General features: G+C 41.9%; 1 protein-coding gene across 2 annotated transcripts in view; it reads right to left on the reverse strand.

Annotated features, from left to right (window-relative positions):
• Positions 1-4343: 4343 nt before the first annotated feature.
• The window catches only part of Etfa (electron transfer flavoprotein subunit alpha), a 61972-nt gene continuing 47962 nt past the window's right edge, over positions 4344-18353 (reverse strand). The window contains exons 10-12 of one of the 2 annotated variants that reach the window (XM_021656239.2): positions 13621-13686; positions 10611-10691; positions 4344-4582 (exon numbers count right to left, since the gene is read on the reverse strand). In XM_021656239.2, the coding sequence (XP_021511914.1) occupies positions 4544-4582; positions 10611-10691; positions 13621-13686 (186 nt within the window). In that variant the 3' untranslated portion in view covers positions 4344-4543. Of the gene's footprint in view, positions 4583-10610; positions 10692-13620; positions 13687-14525; positions 14748-18353 lie in introns of those variants that run through there. The other variant, XM_060374211.1, reaches the window with a different exon arrangement.

Genomic DNA, 18353 nt, shown 5'->3' on the forward strand with positions numbered 1-18353 from the left:
TACGGCTGGGGTTTCCAGCCTTCCAGCCGGCGCAGACACACCCAGGCTCTGGCGGCAACCCGGCTCCCCTGCTATCCTGGGAGGAAAAGCTCGCTCTCCACCAGCCTCACCCACAGCACTGGACCCATTTACACAGTCTCTGGGGACCCATTTTGTAGCCAAAGAGTTTCCAGCTAAACCCATTCAGGGCATGAAGCCAGAGGACTCCTGTAACCACCTCCAAATGGCTTTCATCTTTTCTTCCCTCCAGCATTGTGAACACTCCACCAGGCCTGGCTAGTCCTCTAGGTAGGTCATGGGCTGCCCACAAAACCCAGTGGCTCTCCATTACCAAGGACGTGCTCAGGTGCAGGGCCTCATGTCATGCAACTCTATAGTACACTCGATAGGCTGTGGTTTGTCTTGTGTATGTGTGGTATACATGTGTATGAGTGGAGTGTATGTGTGTACATGTGTTACCCAAAGCTGAAATCTGGGAGTTGCAGAGGCAAGGTCTCTCACTATACTCAATTCTAGCTAGTTTAGCTAGCTAGGTAGCTAGTTCTAAGTTCCAGCCTCTTATAGGTGGCTAGCACACCTGTCAGACTTTTACATGACATGCTCTAGGGATCCAAACTCTGGTTGCCATGCTTGTGCAGGAGGCATTTTATTAGATAAAGCATGGTCTCAGCCCAATATTCTGATGTACTTAATTACAGTACATTCAAACAGTAGCCACCAACTAGCAGAAAGGGTTTTTAAAGTATTCAACCAAACTACCCACTTTGTCTCTAAGACAAACAAACGCTATGGAGCGGCAGACTGACCTCCTTGTTCACTCACTTGGGCATCTATCTGCTCAGCTGGCCCAGAAAGCAAAGGGTGCAGACAGCAACGTTTTAGTAAAGAGCGTGGAAGGATGACTTACTATCCGCACGTCTCTATCGGCCAGCTGTCCCTCAATGGCACTTTCATGGGTACCCTCATGGGAAGCAACAGTTGAGAAACACTGGCTTAGGAGGGAAAAGGCCTCCTACACTTGTCAATGACCCCTACAAACTGGTTTCCCTTAACCCATACTTCCCAAACTCCATGTTTCTGCCCCTTCCTACCTCAACTAGCCACATGAACTCTGAGCTCAGTTTCCTCTTCCACCCTCCAGCCCCTGAAGAATGACCAGGTCTGGTCCACAAGAGGATATTCATTGACAGTGCCAAGTGTTTGACCTCCTCTCATCTTTTCTGGTAAAATTCATGTAAGGCAGGGACCATGCCTTCAACAGCCTGTGGCCTCAGAGGCTAGCTTACTGCTCTGACAAGCAAAGCTCTTTAAGCCGTGGCTCCTACACATGATAACTTCTGAGCCATCAAACACTGCAAAACTGTTCCCTGCAGCATTGCTGAGCACACAGGACATACGCTGGGAGCACTGTCACCACTGCGCCTCAGGCTGTGTGAGGGAAGGGGCTGGCCTGCAAAGGAAAACGCTGCCAAACTCCCAGAAGCCACAGGGGCTAACCGGATTCCAGACAAGCAGACAGAAAGGGGGTGCACAGACAAGCAGTGAGCACACTGCCCCTCCCCTCCCCCACCTTTCCCAGAGGCCTAGAGCCAGAGCAGAGCAAAAGGAACTGTTATTCAGATTCGAGCGAAGGTAAACGGGGTACTTCAAACCACGCCTTTTGGATTAAGTTTTCACTTTAAGCCATCTTCTACAGCTTTTTGTGTGTACGTGTTCATATGTGTATACAGATGTGTGCACGTGGAAGCAAGAAAATGACATTGGTTGTCTTCCTCTCATTCCCTTTCCACTTTATTTTCTGAGGCAGTCTCTTGTAGCTCGTCAATTTAGTTAGACTAGCCAGCAAGCCCCACAGCCGCAACTTTGTCCATCTCCCCAGTAGTGGCATCACCTTTTACAAGGCACTGCAAACTCAGGTCCTTTGCAGCACTGTACCACCTAGACCACCTTCCTGGCCCAAACGACTTTCAGAAGCGCACTCCAAGTTGCTGCCAAAAGGGATGTGTCAGTTCCATCAACTTCTGGAGGCAGTACCCCAGAAAACTGCCTCTCTTTTCCACAGGAATCACTTAGTGCTCTTTGTCTGAGGCTGATTACTGTGGAGCCTTGGTCTCCCCATCCCTTGGGTTGAGGGAGAATCAGATTTCTGGTGACGTCACCATTCTGAAGCCAGACTGCCCAGTTTCAAATCATGGCTCTGGTTAATTGTCTGCATTTGGAGAAGTTATAGAACCTTGTAGAGGTGATAATTATTGCTATAATTACCAACCAAAGCAGAATATAATTTTACGGATCATTATGGAGACTGGAGGGATATGCCAGTACTACATGGGGCTACAGAACACCTACCTATGTGACAGTGGTCCTGTAAGACTGCAGCACTGCTGCCAATTTCCGATGGTGTGGTAGTACCATGGCACAACGCGCCAACCACACATCTGTGGGACAGGTACACAGGCCGACTGTGCTGCTGCTTACCTGAACACATATACACACTATGAACACTAACTAGGTGTAGAGTTGGCTGGGCCATTTAGGTTAGTACACTCAATGGCATCTGGAGATGAAAAAGGACATTTCTTAGAACTTAGCAGCCTGCTAAGTGGCCTGACTGTGCTAAATGCAATGATGACAACAAGCTGCACCAAGTAAATGCTGGTTCAGGGGCTGAGACGGGGCCGCTATGATAGGAGGAATGATAGGAGGAATCAAGTGGGAGAAAGGATCATCAGTTCAACTCAGAAGAAAGGCATTACCTGGGTGCTCCTCTCTGATTAGCATTTCTCAGTGGGGTGCCCCTATAGCCATCACATCTGCCATTGCTTCTGCCCCTGCAGCAGGAATGAGAGGTAAATGAAGACCTAAAAAAGCACCTCTAAGACAGAAAGATACAGTAATCACTTTGATGAGGTGACTGAAGCCGTGTATGCCCAGGCAATTCAAGATATGGTTTCCTCTCCTCTGTGCCCCACAGTTTCAACTGGGGCAGGGCACAGCCAGATGACCCCACAGCTCTGGCATTCTAGGATCCCATAGCACTAATGTGTCCATGACTTGTGAAGAGCTGTCACTTTACTGCTGTCCTCTCACTACACGGCTGAAATGCCACAACTTTCAAAAGGGCTTTGCAGCAAGCGCCTCTGAGTCGAAGCAGGATCAATCAGGCAGCAGCAGAAGCACATGGGGTCTAGGGGTCCCACTGCACCTTGCTTCACTGCTCACTTCCTATTGCTTCCTTACGGTGCTGCATGCTCACCCCAGGGTGCCACCTCAGCTTTCCAAGATGAAGATGTGTTTCCAGTTGGCAGTGGTAATTCTTCTCCTCCTCTTCCTCTTTTTTGTTTTTTTCGAAACAGGACTTTTTGTGTAGCCCTGGCTGTCCTGGAACTGGCTCCATAAACGAGGTTGGCCTTAAACTCAGAGATCGGCCTGCCTCTGCCTCCTGGGTCCTGAGATTAAAGGTGTGTACCACTGAACCTAGCTGTTGGCAATTCTTTTTATTCTACTTTGCAGATGACTCATGTGGCTCCAGATACCTGGCCATGGCCTCAGCCCGTCTCTCGCTTAACTTGTACTCCTGGTATATCAGAATCCTAGGGCAAAGAGTGCAAAAGATGATCACATGTGTGGATGATTGGAGCCTGGTTGCTTTTCTCCACACAGAGGAAACTACCGGGAGAGTAAAGGAAAGGGCAGTGCATTTTCTGAGCAGAATTCTAGACATCTATAGTAGTATCAAACTGAGTTGTCCCTCCTTCTCCAACTCCATCCTTTACAGACACAAAGTTCTATAAACTGACAAACCCCTAAAATGGACAACTAAAATTTAAGTTAAACCAACCAAACACTTTCACCATGGTTAGGCTTAAGCCAAGGTTACTTCGTCACATTAGCTGTTTTTCTGAAGAGTAGTGTGTTCCTGGAACATTCACACTTGGTGGTCAAGCTTCTGTAGCTCTGAATTGGCAATCCAGCCCCTATCTTTTGGGATATGCCATTCAACAATTATACTAGCATAGCTAGGCTATGAGGGTTTTCATGGTTACAATCTTGCCTAAAACAAAAACACCCATGAATAAGACAAGTGAAGAAATAAGTGGTGATGATGATGATGGTGATGATTTGAGACAGGGTCTTACTAAGCAGCCATGTTTGTCCAGGAACTTGCTATATAAACGAGGGTTACTTTGAGTTCACAAAGATGCTTTTGCCTCCAGGGTGCTGGAATTAGAGGTGAATGCCACCACTCCTGGCTAAAGTAGATTTTATTTCCTTTTTTCAATTTTTTCTTTATTTAAAGTACTAGACATGTTTCTGATAGTAATTTTAAAGGATGACAAAACTTCATTATATATTTTATTACAGAATTAGAAAATGTCAAAAAATATTGTTTGGAACCACAAAATATTAAATTAAAAAGGATTTAATAATTGATTCATCAAAAGGCATTCTAGCTGCTGTTAGCATACTTGCTTTCCTTAGATTATAAATTTTTATGATTTCAGCTGAATACTTTTGATCGTTTCCTTAAGACAGGATTGACTTATTTTTTCTTCAGTATTTCTGTCATTTCAGGAACCACCTAAAAAATAAACACAAAACCAAAACAGTAATTAAGAACATTGAACCCTCCCTCAGGCAGCCACAGAGGCTAAAATCATGGCAGCTCTCTGCTCAGCAACAAGTGCCACCCAGGCGCAGGCATGCCCTGCTCCCTTTGCCCCCCACCCCCGCGAGATGGCAAACCCTCTGTGCGGAGGGCTCACGAGGAACACAGGCTGTCAGAGCCTGTCACCGGTTGCCTAGAGCTAACTCCTGCCCAGATGCCATCTGGCATAACCACAAATGTTTAGGAGGCCCAGTTCTTTCCAGGGCTGGGAGCGGCAGCATCTTCTTACCTTTGTATTTCCCCAGCAGCCTCCCTCCTCTACAGTGCACCTCACTTTCCTTCAAGTCCTCACGCCAGTGTGACTACTCAGAACCACCACCCTCCTTTAGCACTTGCTTTTTCAGTCTTGCATTACACATTTCACAAACATTTTGTTGGCTTTCTCAACATGTTACTGTCACATGGTATATTCATATGAACCGAACATTTAGTATCATCACTTTTCATGAATATGAAGATTTTGTGTCAATGCTGTAGCTGGTCAGCAGACAAAAGAAACCACAGCAAATGCAAATGACTGAGCTAACGCCCATTCTAAAACACAACTAACTGTAACCCTGGGTCCTGTGAGGTTAGTGCCTGACTGCGTGGACAGCAGAGGAGAGCAGAGTGGACTGTGGGTGCACACAGACACTCTGAACACTAGCTGGGCCGCTTGTGTAAAATATCAATTACCCTGTCTTGCAAAGGGCTGTGGGCTGCCCTAGCTCACAAAGATCTCTGTTGACTGTCGCACTGATGAGTGCAACCTCTCAATTATTTAAGAGAGCTACATTTCCACCAGGTGGAAATAATGGGTTCCTACAAAATTTATTAAGGAAATTGTCGACATGTTGTTTCTTCCGAATGTCACTTTGTCTCCAACCTATTAAAAGGCCTGTGCTTACCATGGAGCCAGCAGGCACTCGCTCCGGGCAGCACTAGGTGCTGGCGCCACCTCCCCTGGCTTTCCTCAGTGGAGGAACCATGAGCTCATGCCAGTCATACGGTTGACATGCTCCCAGAACCTCATGTGGGATCAGTGTGTTGCACGAAAAATACGCCTTAACACAACATCTTTCCCCAGAAGGTCAAACATTTAGAACATTTAAATAAACAAACAAACAAATAAATAAATAAGCAAGCAAGCACCCCATAGAATGTCCGCTCATTACACTCCCCACAACAGACACAAGGGGACTTTCTCTTGCCATTGTTTATTAGTCTTAAAAAAAAATTAAACCAACAACAGACTTTACATGGATTCTATATAATCCTTTAGCAAAAAATGCTAAGTAGAAAGGCTGAAAGACCTGGATTCTTATTTTTATTGTCCTTTAGACATTGCACAGGTAGCCAGCCCTACTCAGGAAGAACAAGCCAGAGAAGACTGAATTTAAAAAGAAGGCAGTCTACTGCTATAAACATACGATGCGCACGTTCCCATTTGAGTTGGGGGAGTAGAGAAGTGTCTGCATAGTGGTTTCTCTTCAGTGTGACTAAGTGATGGCTGTGCAGCTCTGTGGACATGCTAAAAGTCAACAAACTATACACTGAGTTTGTTGCAACAATTCTGTTACTAGAGACATATTCTAAATGTGGTCATCTTATACCAGAATGTGGGAGAATGAAAGAAACAGCACTGTGTGCTCCAGATTCAGGGATCTTTAAGAAAGAAGAGACCAGTGTAGCCTAAGAAGATTCAGAACATCATACTAGAGGAGAAAAGAAATGTGGGGAAGAGATAGAGAGCAACAGAGATAAATACTACAGGTTCAAGAGGTAACAGAATATAATGGCTGTGGTGGGAAGACAGGTGGCATAACAAATCCAACCCATGGGAACACCTATGGTCTCTTCAGTAGATAGTGTGGAGCAAATGATAGCCACAGGAAAAGAATGAAGGTGGGTCCCTACTGTACACCATATACAAAAATGTACCCAAAACAGATCAATGACTATAACTATGAAGCTGTTAGAAGAAAACCTAAGAGTGAATCTTCATTACTTTAGGTTGACCATCGACTCTCAGATACAGCAATAAAAGCACAAACAATGAAAGGAAACAACAAGCAGACTGGACTTCAGCAAAAGCATCTGTATATCTGATAGTATCAAAAAAGTTAAAATAAAGTCAGGCACGATGATGGCACCTTTTATCCCAGCACTTGGGAGCAGAGGCAGGGGCAGAGCTATTGAGTTCAAGCTCAGCTTGGTCTACATAGTGAGTTCCAGACCTGCCAAAACTACAAAGTGAGACCCTGTTTCAAAAAAACACACAAAGCAACAATAAAACTATACTCAATGGAAAGAAATATTTGGAAACCATGTATTTGATAAGGGCTTTGTATTGAGAACACACAAAGAACTCTTACAAGCCAACAAAAAGATAAACAACCTAACCAAAGACTTTGGATGTGGCTTAGTATCTAAGTAAGAGCACTTGCCTAAAGTGCATCAAACCCTGGTTTCCACCTCTAGCATGAAAGAAAAGAAAGAGAGAGAGAAAGAGGGAAGAGAGAGGGAAGAAGAAAGAAAGAAAGAAAGAAAGGAAGAAAGGAAGAAAGGAAGGAAGGAAGGAAGAAGGGAAGGAGGAAAGGAAGGAAGGAAGAGAGGAAGGAGAGAAAGGACTTGGGTAGAAATGTTCAGTAAGCATCAGGTACTTGAATGTCCTCAACAACATTAGTTACTGGTGAAAGAGAAATTAAAACTATAACAGAGGTACCACTTCATCCCTAGGATGGCACTAATTAAAGAACAGAAAATTACAAGTGTTGGTGAGGCTGTGGAAAAAGCTTATACATTGCCAGCAGGAATGTGAAATGGTGTCATCTTTGTGAAAGCAGTCTAGAAGGTCTTCAAAAAGCTAAGATGGAATGACTGTATGACCAGGCCATTTTGTTCTGTGTCCATGCAAAGAAAATGAAGGTAGGGATTTGAACATATACTTGAAGCCCAATGATTACTACACTGTATTAGGAAAATTTTCTTTGGTATAAATAACACTTGATATATGTGTTAGGTATATGTAACACTTCTTGTTACATAGGTAACAAAAGATTAAATAACAAATAAACAAACAAACACAAAAAAAACCAGACAAGTACGACTTAACTGAAATTTAAAATGTTTCTACTCTCATGAAAGTGAAAAAGCAACTCAGAACGAGAGACCACACTGGAAACTACTCCTGATAAGGACCTTACTTCTAGCACAAACAACACTTACAACTCAAGAGCAAACGGGAAACAAAATTTTAAGACACTAGAGTCATTTCTACAGAGAGAATATGTAAATGGCCAATGAACACAAAAACAACAGTCAACATCATCAGCTGTCAGGAAAACACAAATCAAAACTGTAAGATGCCACTTCATATCCACAAGGACCTCTCTAACCAGAAAGACAAACAGTTAACATGCACTAGTGAGTGTCTAGAAGACTTGGAGCCACATGTCCTTCTAGTGGGAATGTAAACTGTACAGCTGTGATGAAAGCAGATTGACACAGACTCCTACAGCAATTCCACACGGAGAAAAGAACTCCAAAGAAATAAACATTATTGTCTGTACAGAAATTTACACACTGGTGCTCATAGCATCATTATTCACAATAACAAAAAAGCAGACACAACTGCGTGGACAAACAAATGTAGCCCTGAAATGTGCTATGGCACTATGGCACGGCTGAAACAAGAACTGTAAGCGCAGGGAAAGCAGCCAAAAACATCACAATATTAGTGACTCCAGCTATACAAAGAGGCCAGGATGGGCACGTCTGTGGACTGTAAGTAGAGCTGGGGTTGTACAGCACAGAAATTGTGGACACAGGGCTTCTCTGCAGTGGGATGGAACTATTACTGACATTACATTAGGTTCACTGTACAGCAGCATGGACAGACGGACAATCAACGGATTATGTACTTTATCTACATTTATTTGTAAGTATGAGGACGCATGCCTGTATGTGATCACGTGTGCAGAGGTCAGAGACAACCTTGTGGACAGGAGTGTGCACTCTCATTCTACCAGAGTCCCAGAGACCAGGGCGTCAGTTAAAGTGCCTTTACCTGTTGAGCCACCTTGCTGGCCCTAATTATACATTTTAAAGATATACTAAGAACTGTCTGAGTTGTGCATCTGTGTGGGGTCTGTGCATGTGAATGCAGGTGCCCACAGAGGCCAGACGACAGCACTAGAGCCCTTGGAGCTGGAGTTCCGAGGGGTTGGAAGCTCCCCGCTGTGAAGGTTGGGAAGCAGGCTCAGGACCTCCCCAGAAGCACTATGTGTTGAGCCATCTTCAGCCCTGAATGCTACATTTTTAAAGGGCAAACTTTACAGCATGATAATTTCATATCAGTAAAACCATTATGTTAAAAAAGTCAGGTGATATTTAATGTCCTGTCATTCTAATACCTTTTATGATATTTACCAATTACTTTGAACACCTACTTATATATCTGAACAGGAGAAAATACAAAAAGGTAGGCTGTTTTATTTACAAATTTATTACAAATTGCAGTAGATGCACTGTAATGAAATTTTCATTAGCATCTTTAAGGTAGGCAGTGTAATATATACAGTACTTATGATGAAGGTAACATCCAGCAAGATTAATCTGGCCAAGATTAATAATTTAACTATTATGAAGACAGAACAGAATTTGAATTAGAGCTCTTGGAACCATAGTAATTCCATTCTGTGTCCTATTTCAAAACTTCTGAAGTGTGAAGCTGCCTAGAGACAATAAAAATGTTCTCTTTTATGAGGGTGGGTATGAAGCTCAGTGGTAGAACTTCTAAGTCCCTGACTTAACCTATAGCTACACACACACACACCCCAGCACACCTTCCATCTCATTCACTAAACTCCCCTAACAGTTACACACCTAGGTCACCTCACCTACATGGACTCTAAATTCTTGACATAGAACCTCAGCATCATTGAAGTAGGGTTATATTCTTCCCAAGACAAGACCTAGACCCTTTAGAGGGTCCCCTGAGTGGAAGGATGGACTGTGCTGAACGAGAGCAGCCTCCTAGTTTTTCCAGGCAGTCTGAGCTAACGGTGTTGAAGGGTCTCTATCCATTCCTCACTGCCCTGAGTCAGGCAGGCCTCTTGCTGGGAACTGCCCTGCCTCTAGTCTCAGGCTGCAGCCCCTCCTAAGTGGCTCACACTCCCTCAATGTAGTTCCATGTTGTGGATTCCTATTCTAAGAAACCCATTTCTCCTAGGGCTGAGTGTCAACTTCCCTATGTGTGATTCTGCACAGACAGACCAGGGCAACAAGAGGAGGCTAGGCCAAGCATGAGCTATATACCTTTAAGTGTGGTCAAGTACATTTAAGGTGATCATCAACTATAATTTGCTAAATAAGTTCTATGACTAAAGCAGTCTTTCTCATCGGGAAGTGTCTTCCTACACAGGAAGTGGTAGGGTAAGAATGTTCACAAATGAAGTGTTTAAAATGGGCGGGGGAAGCCCCTGTTTTCCTTAAACCTGTCACATGAGAAAGACCTTAACTTTAAACCCAGTAAATAAAACATTCTTGTTGGGCCAGCTAAACTGGACTTGAGTGCCAACTCTTCCCCTGAAAAGGCTTCATGTCCTCAGCAATCCCTGAATGAGGAGCTTGATGTTCATTTCTTTAGTGTAATTGCCAAATGTGGTTCTAGGTTCTACCTACAGTGTGACATGACACTATGGTGATTTAGTATGTAATATATAAAGAGCCCTGTGGATATTTTACAATCTGGTTTCTTTGAAAGAAAAAAGCTATGTTGTATAGTAACATCACAAAGTTTAAGTTAGGGAGGCTACATTTTAAGTAGGACAAAAACATGTAATATATTAACAGCGTGTATACAGACACCCAACACACATTTTTGTCTACTCATTCATCCTTGACAAAGCCCACTGGATGACAATGTTGGTAATAGCAATCCCTCTTAAGATCAACTTACCTTAAATAAATCTGCGACTATTCCATAATCTGCCACTTGGAAAATTGGAGCTTCTGGGTCTTTGTTAATAGCCACAATTGTCTGTGAAATGAAAACATAGAGTTTGACTTTCATCAAGAAAATAATACACACTATTTGGTGGCTCCATTTTAACCTCCCTCTTACAATACACTAATATTCTTTAAATATCCATCAAGACTAATTTGGAGCTTCTATGCCAAAATTATATATGTATTAGAAGGTTTTGGATTGTATTGTAGTAAAATATCTACCACTTAGCCCATCTCAGAGTAAAGAGTTTAAAATTACTATCTTGTTGAAATTCTTTCTTGACTTAAGGGGGAAAAAAGGTTGATTTTAGATAAAACAGTAACAAATCTCTATCCCAAATCATAGTGTTTGTCAACTTTTGTTTCTTATATATTCTATTCTATTATTCTAAAAATCATCCTGGCTCTGTTCTGAGTATATAAAAGCTAATTATCTTGCCAACTTGCTAAAAAAGAAGAACTTTAAAAAATGTAAAAGTCCTTATATATGCATCAAATACATGTACTAAAACGAAAAAGTTACTGGGTTTCTTGTACAAACCACCAAAGATTAGCCTTACCACCTACAGATACATTCTTAAATATGAAAGCTTGTGGTGGTTACTCACAGGAGGCAGGGGAAATGGTTTGGTATTCCCATAGTTGTTTTGAATTGAACACCATTGCAATTAAGTAAAGTTGTGACTCAAATGTAGTATCATTTTAACAGATAGTAGATTATAAAAATTCAGATCTCTAGAGGTCAAATTTCTAACTACCTGTCATTGTGTTTTGCTGAAATGCACTGGTGTTATTTTGATGCAGTCTAACCTAAAATAAAGGCTTTGGAACATGTGTAATTCCCCTAGTAGGCCTCCTGACCGGGATGGTAGAACATGCCAGAATAACTGAGATTAGAGCTCAGAGAAGCCATGATGATGGCCACCCCAGAGACAACACATGCTTTTCACATGTGAGTCTCAAATCCAAACTTGCGAGGACAAGCACACAGGCCCGTTTTCACTGAGGTGCTTCTCTTCTGGGAATGTTTGCCCTGATTCACAGCTAGAAACAGAGGTTTATCTGATGATGGTTATCAATTCTCCTGGAGGTCACCTAGTCACACATTTAACACCTTAATCATCTGACAGCTTTTTCATCCCACTACATAAAAGTTAGCTTAAAAGAAAGAGCATATAACAATGATATTAAAAAGAGAGTGGATGGGTATGCTTTTCTAGATTACTGAAAGTAGTCTTCTTAAATTATCAACTGTAAAATTGCTATGATAAAGTATTGTTTGCTCTCAATAGCTCCTTGTAAATTCAACCTTTTCCTCCTTCTGTTTTAAATGGACACACTGTATTCAATTACACTACTGAACTATCACTATGCCCATAACTCAGTATATCAACTAATTTGCTACAATAATCAAATCTCACATTCAATTATACTACATGCTAATTAAAACTGCAGCTTACAGACAATGCAATTATCAGATTTAAGGCATTCTAATATCCCATTTTAGAATTTAATCAAAATTACCAATAGAAATCATTGGATCCCTACATAAGAAAGATATAATGGTATTTGATTATTTTTTTCTTTTTCTACCTTTTTTTTTTGAGTCAAGATCTATAGACCAGTCTTGCTTTGATATGATGATTTTTCCTGGCTTGGTTTCCTGGTTTCCTGGTGGTGGGATCAAAGATATGTGCCATCACATCTGATGGATTTTATTCCTTCAATCATTTAATCACATATCTGTTGACTGGGTGAAGAGATGTCACCACTATTTATTCCTCAACTCTGGTCTCCATGTTTCAGCTGTTCCCAGCTTGCTTAGACATACGCTATCAAGTCTGTTTTTTTTGTTTCCTTCAGCAACTAGTCCTGTTGCCAGGTGAGGGGAATTTTCACCAAAGTCTTTGTGGCACACATAATCCTTTATTTTGGAGAAGCAGTGTTCTAGACACATGTGAATTAGTCTAGACAAAAATGTATTGAAGCTTCTGGTACTGGAAAGGGAGTGTGTGTGTGTGTGTGTGTGTGTGTGTGTGTGTGTTAATGCATAAGTCACATTTTCCCCACTGGCACTGATGTTTTCAGAGCTGAGTAAAGAAACCTGCCATCCAACTGTGAAATCTGACTGGGTCTGAACCAATTCATTTAGAAGCTACAAAGAGACAGTGCATGTATTTCTTCAAGTTAGAACTTAAGCCTGTTAAAAGTTTTATTATCTTTTATATCCAGCTTCCATCTGAATGGATAAATGCAGGGTTTCAGATGCATCATGAAAGATAAGTTCATAATTCAAACTGTACATTGTTATGCATGAGTTAATATGTCATACTCTGAAATATATGTTCAGAGTTATTACAGAGGATTTCCAAATGGAGTCCAAGTAGTGAGTTAAAATCAAGTATTTGACTACACAGTGTACCTTCAACAATTACAAAGGCATTAAGATCGCCTGATATTGTAACCCAGTAGTTCTCAACACTCCTAATACTGTGACCCTTTAATACAGTTACTCGTGCTGTGGTGATGCCCAACCATACGATTATTTTTGCTGCTATTTCATTACTGTGATTTTGCTACTGTTATGAATTATAATGCAAATATCTGATATGCAGGATATCTGATATGTGATCCCCATATGGGTCACACCCCACAGGTTGAAAACCACTGTTCTAACCCAAAACGTGTCAGTCACACATTCTGAGCAACCCCAAAGAGAGCAGTTCTAATGGGGCATCAAGGTAGAGGGCCCAGCACAGAGGAATGGCAGTGTAGGTTTCAGCTGTGTCTTTTGATGAGCTGCCCTCCCCTAACAGTACACTTTAGGCAGGGGGTAGCAACTTCAGTCTTTTAGTTTCCAAATCTATATGAACGTGAAGTGTTCAAGTACATACACTAACCACATGTATGTAGAAATGTGAAAGCTTTTCCTTAGCACTCTAATCACAGCACACAATTACCTTGCTGTCCTTCATCCCAGCTAAATGTTGGATGGCTCCAGATATCCCAACAGCAATATAAAGTTCCTGAAACAAGAGACCACATTACTAATAAGCATTTATATTATGTAACACTTTTGAGGCAGTCTTGGGTATCTCAGGCTGTCTCAAACTCACTATGTAGTTGAGGGATGACCTTGAAGTTCTGGCCCTTTTGCCCCTGCTTCCCACGTGCTGGGATTACAGGCATCCAGCATGCCTTCGTTTACGGACTGCTGGAGTCGAGCCTTTGTTCACTATGGCTTTGTGCATACTAGCTTAGCACTCTACCATCTCTGGCCCTATATAACACTTTACAAAATATATACCACTGGCAATGCAAAAGATACGTAAAATGAATTACTCAACACGTACCACTTTAAAAAGTTTTTTTTATTATCATCATTTATTACAATTTATTCAATTTGGCTTTTTATACAATTTATACAATTTATCCTGGCTGTGTGCTGTGTCCCCCTCCCTCATCTCCTCCCAATCCCACCCTCCCTCTCTCTTCTCCCACTATGCCCTTCCCCTAGTCCACTGATAGGTGAGGTCTTCCTCCCCTTCTATTTGATCCTAGTCTATCAGGTCTCATCAGGACTGGTTGCACTGTCTTCCTCTGTGGCTTGGCAAGGTTGCACCCCCCAGGAGGAGGTGATCAGAGAGCCTGCCACTGATAAAGCTCCTGCTCCCCTTATTAGGGAACCCACTTGGAGACTGAGTCTATGGGCTACATCTGAGCCGAGGTTTCAGGTCCTCTTCATGCATTGTCCTTGGTTGGGGTATCAGTCTCTGCAGGGACCCCAGGGCTCAGGGTTTTGTTTTTGTTTTTTTAATGGCTCTGTTGGTATTCTTTTGGAGCTCTTGTCCTCTCTAGGTCTTTCTATCTCCCCATTCTTTCATAAGATTCCCTGCACTCTGCCCAAAGTTTGCTTATGAGTCTCAGTGTCTGCTTCGATACCTCGATCAGTAGAGTCTTTCAGAGGCTGTCTGTGGTAGGCTCCTGTCCTGTTCTTTGTCTTCTCCTGCTTCCAATGTCTATCACATTTGTCCTTCTGAATGAAGGATAGACCATCTTCCCTAGGGTCTTCCTCGTTGTTCAGCTTCTTTAGGAGTACAGATTTTAGTATGTTTATCCTCTAATATATGGCTAATATCCACTTATGAGTGAGTATATACTATGTGTGTCTTTCTGCTTCTGGGTTACCTCATTCAAGATGATCTTTTCTTAGTTCCTACCATTTGCCTGCAAATTTCATGATTTCCTTGTTTTTAATAGCTGAGTAGTATTCTATTGTATAAATGTACCACAATTTCTGGATTTATTCCTCCGTTGAGGGACATCTGGGTTGTTTCCAGATTCTGGCTATTATGAATAGAGTTGCCATGAACATGGTTGAGCAAATGTCCTTGCTGTATAGTTGAGCAAATTTTGGATATATGCCTAGGAGTGGTATAGCTGGATCTTGAGGGAGTACTATTCCTAATTTTCTGAGAAAGTGTCAGATTGATTTCTAAAGCAGTTGTGCAAGTTTACATTCCCACCAGCAGTGGAGGAGGGTTCCCCTTTCTCTACATCCTCTCCAGCATGTGTTGTCACTTGAGTTTTTGATCTTAGCCATTCTGATGAATGTAAGGTGAAATCTCAGGGTTGTTTTGATTTTCATTTCCCTGATGACTAAGGACACTGAACATTTAACATGTACCACTTAAATCATGCTTTTCTTCTCCAACTTTCGTACCACAGTTCTCTTTTTCTAGTGAGTTCCCAAAGTAGTGGTGGTATAAAAATAACATACATACACATCCTGAGCATTTACAATGCACCAAACACTGCTCAGCTCTCACAGCAACCATCCCAGTTTCATACTGGCACCTATGGCACTCACTTGGGTATCACAGTGAAACTCACATATGTTTTATCTATCCACTTACAGCAAGCACACACTGTATATTAATATATAAACACATACTTAAAATAGATTGTTTTGCTTGTTTGCCTTCTTACAAAAGGATATTTGTAAAAATGATAAGGACATACTCATTAAACTTCCTATTTATAAAGGCTAGAAATGCAAATTACTGTCAAGAGGTTCCAAGTATGCTATTTGCAGACAGATGCATGGATAGGTGTACATACACATGAATTAACTTATTGAAAGACTGGATGAGGTTTTTCCAGACCCCAACACAAAGGCTCCCGCTTGGGAGTTTCTGAGTGATGACGGCATCTACACCTATTTCTAACCCTTTCTCCCCAATAATTACAAGAAATCACAGTCAACTACTGTTCTATCCCCTTATCTTAATATTTTTTTAAAAGTACCAATGTTTGAAAATTAAAACTACCATCATGGAAGAGTGATTCAACAAGCGCTTAATTACAAGAGCTTGCTGTTCCACTTTGTCTACTAAGTATAATTACAATGTCAACTGAGAACCTTTCCCACCCATAAATTGGCATGCCCTGGCTTGGGTGGGAGGGGCACTGACCAAGTAACCAGAATGTCACTGCTTTCAGGTGAGTAACGTGGAGCAGCACTGGAGTGGCTCTGCACGCTTGCTTTCATTACAAGGCAAACACTTCAAAGCTACTGGCAGGGTCAGGTGCTCTCAGCTTGTTTTTTCTAATGCTTGTGATCTAATCTTAACAACTTCTCACTATATCAAGAACATTCATCTAGGATATAGGATATATATGGTCCTTCAGTGTTATATTTCATAAAACGCAGGTGTGTTTATGAACATGCATAAGTCCCTTTCCCTCCTGGGGGTCTCAGTCTAGTGGTGCTTTTCCGGGAGTACCCAGGACACTCAAGAGTAACGAGAACTGAATACCATAAGCACAGAGATCCTTCAGCTCTCATGCAGCCCCTCTAGAATGTTGGTAGCATAACCACGAGCCTTCTCTCTAAGAGCATAAAGTGTCCAACTGCTTCCACAACAGCATAGTGTCTCTATATAACCTGAAAGCAGTCTTGTCTCCACAAGGAGTCACTCAAGTTAAAAGAAGCTGAGCATGTTTGCTGAGTCAGCTGCACTAATCTTTCCCCACGTTATTCTTATAAAGAGACCATTTCTATCAGTTGTAAAAAAATACACACACACACACACACACACACACACACACACACACACACAGTGTTAATGTGACTTGGGAGGTGACAGTAAAAGCAATTCTCCTTAAAAGATTTTGTGTCTTGGATGAACGGCTCTAGAAAGGGAAGGTGAACAGCGTCACAAGTTCTGTCCCGAATAAACCAGCACTTGCACGGCTGGATTGCTGCATGTGACCACACCCAGCTGATGTAATTATTCAGACAGACAGTGTCTCACTAGTCCACTCTTTCTGATTACTCTTCTATGTAGATTCTCAAAGCAAGTATTGAAAAAGATCAATAGTCCTATAAATGACTCCTTTTGACATATAAATTAAAATTCAATGTCTTAAAAGCTCCATTTGTAGCATGAAATGCTAATAAAAATGTTAGTTCACTCTGGCAGTAAGTAAACAGAAGCATAATATAAGTAAGTCTACTTTGAACTTCTGCCTCTGTCAAATGAATCCCATTGCTTTTTACCATAAATGTATCAAGGAGACAAAAGAATCTTAGCCAAGGCCAACCCATGGCAGTTGCTTCAGGCTATGACTTTTCTATGACCAACATCAACAGCCTAACGGATCCACCGGATCCACCGGACCAATGGAACTTCATTTTGTTGTCTTGAAACCAGGTTCTCTCAGTAAAAATAAAAGCACTGAAATAAGTGTCAGAAGGAATTGGGGCTTTGGTCTGCTGTGCTGAGGCCTATGGCTCTCAGGAAGGAAGAGAAGCTTTCTTCTTCCTTTAAAAAAAACATGTTTAGGCAATTAGACTAATATCCTAGGATGCTTCCTCAGGCTTCAGAAAGCTTTTTTCTGTATTTCAGTAGCAATAATAATTAGTATGTACAGAACTCTACAGATGCTAATTTATGGAGTGCTTCAGTTACTGCTTCACAGCACAAGGCAATCCCTGCCCTGAGGCACTTTCCTTCTAAATGAGTAAAATAACTGGGAGAGAAAATGAGAGAAGATTTTGGAGGGGAGAACAGCAATTAAGGGTTCAAAAAGAGGTGGGATTAGAGACAGAAAGAGATACTGGGAGAAGGAGGAGGCATCTGAAACTAATCCTAGGGGCTTTAGTAAATGTAGGAAGAGAAAAGAAAAAAGAGACAGGCAGAGGAGAAGGAAAGAATTAGGGAGAGGAGGAAGAGAAGAGGGAGGGCAGATAGAAGGAACACAAGCAGGAATACAAAAAACAGAGCCACCACAGAGCTGGTAGCAGGATGGGTTGGTTACTCTGTTAGGAAATAACTCTGGTAAGTAGCAATGGGATAGAAGGACCAAAGTGATATGGGAGAGAGTGGCACCACTAAGCCTGGTCCAAAGAAAGCTTTACTTCTTTTACTTTTCACAAATGCTAAACAAAAAACAAATACCCTACAGCTACAGACCCATCCAAAGAATCCAGAGACTGAAGTCTCACAACAGATTGTGAGCCAAACACCAAGTCTCAGATGCTGCTTCAGACTTGCACAGAAGAGATGGGAGTTAATAACCCAGGCTCTGGAGACTGTTCGGATCCTAATCAATTATTTAACTTCTCTATGACCCTGCCACTTGCTCATCTTAAGACTAGGATCATAACACTTCCTACTTCTTAGGATTA

This window comes from Meriones unguiculatus, chromosome 1 (genome assembly GCF_030254825.1).
Source record: "Meriones unguiculatus strain TT.TT164.6M chromosome 1, Bangor_MerUng_6.1, whole genome shotgun sequence".
NCBI lineage: Eukaryota > Metazoa > Chordata > Mammalia > Rodentia > Muridae > Meriones > Meriones unguiculatus.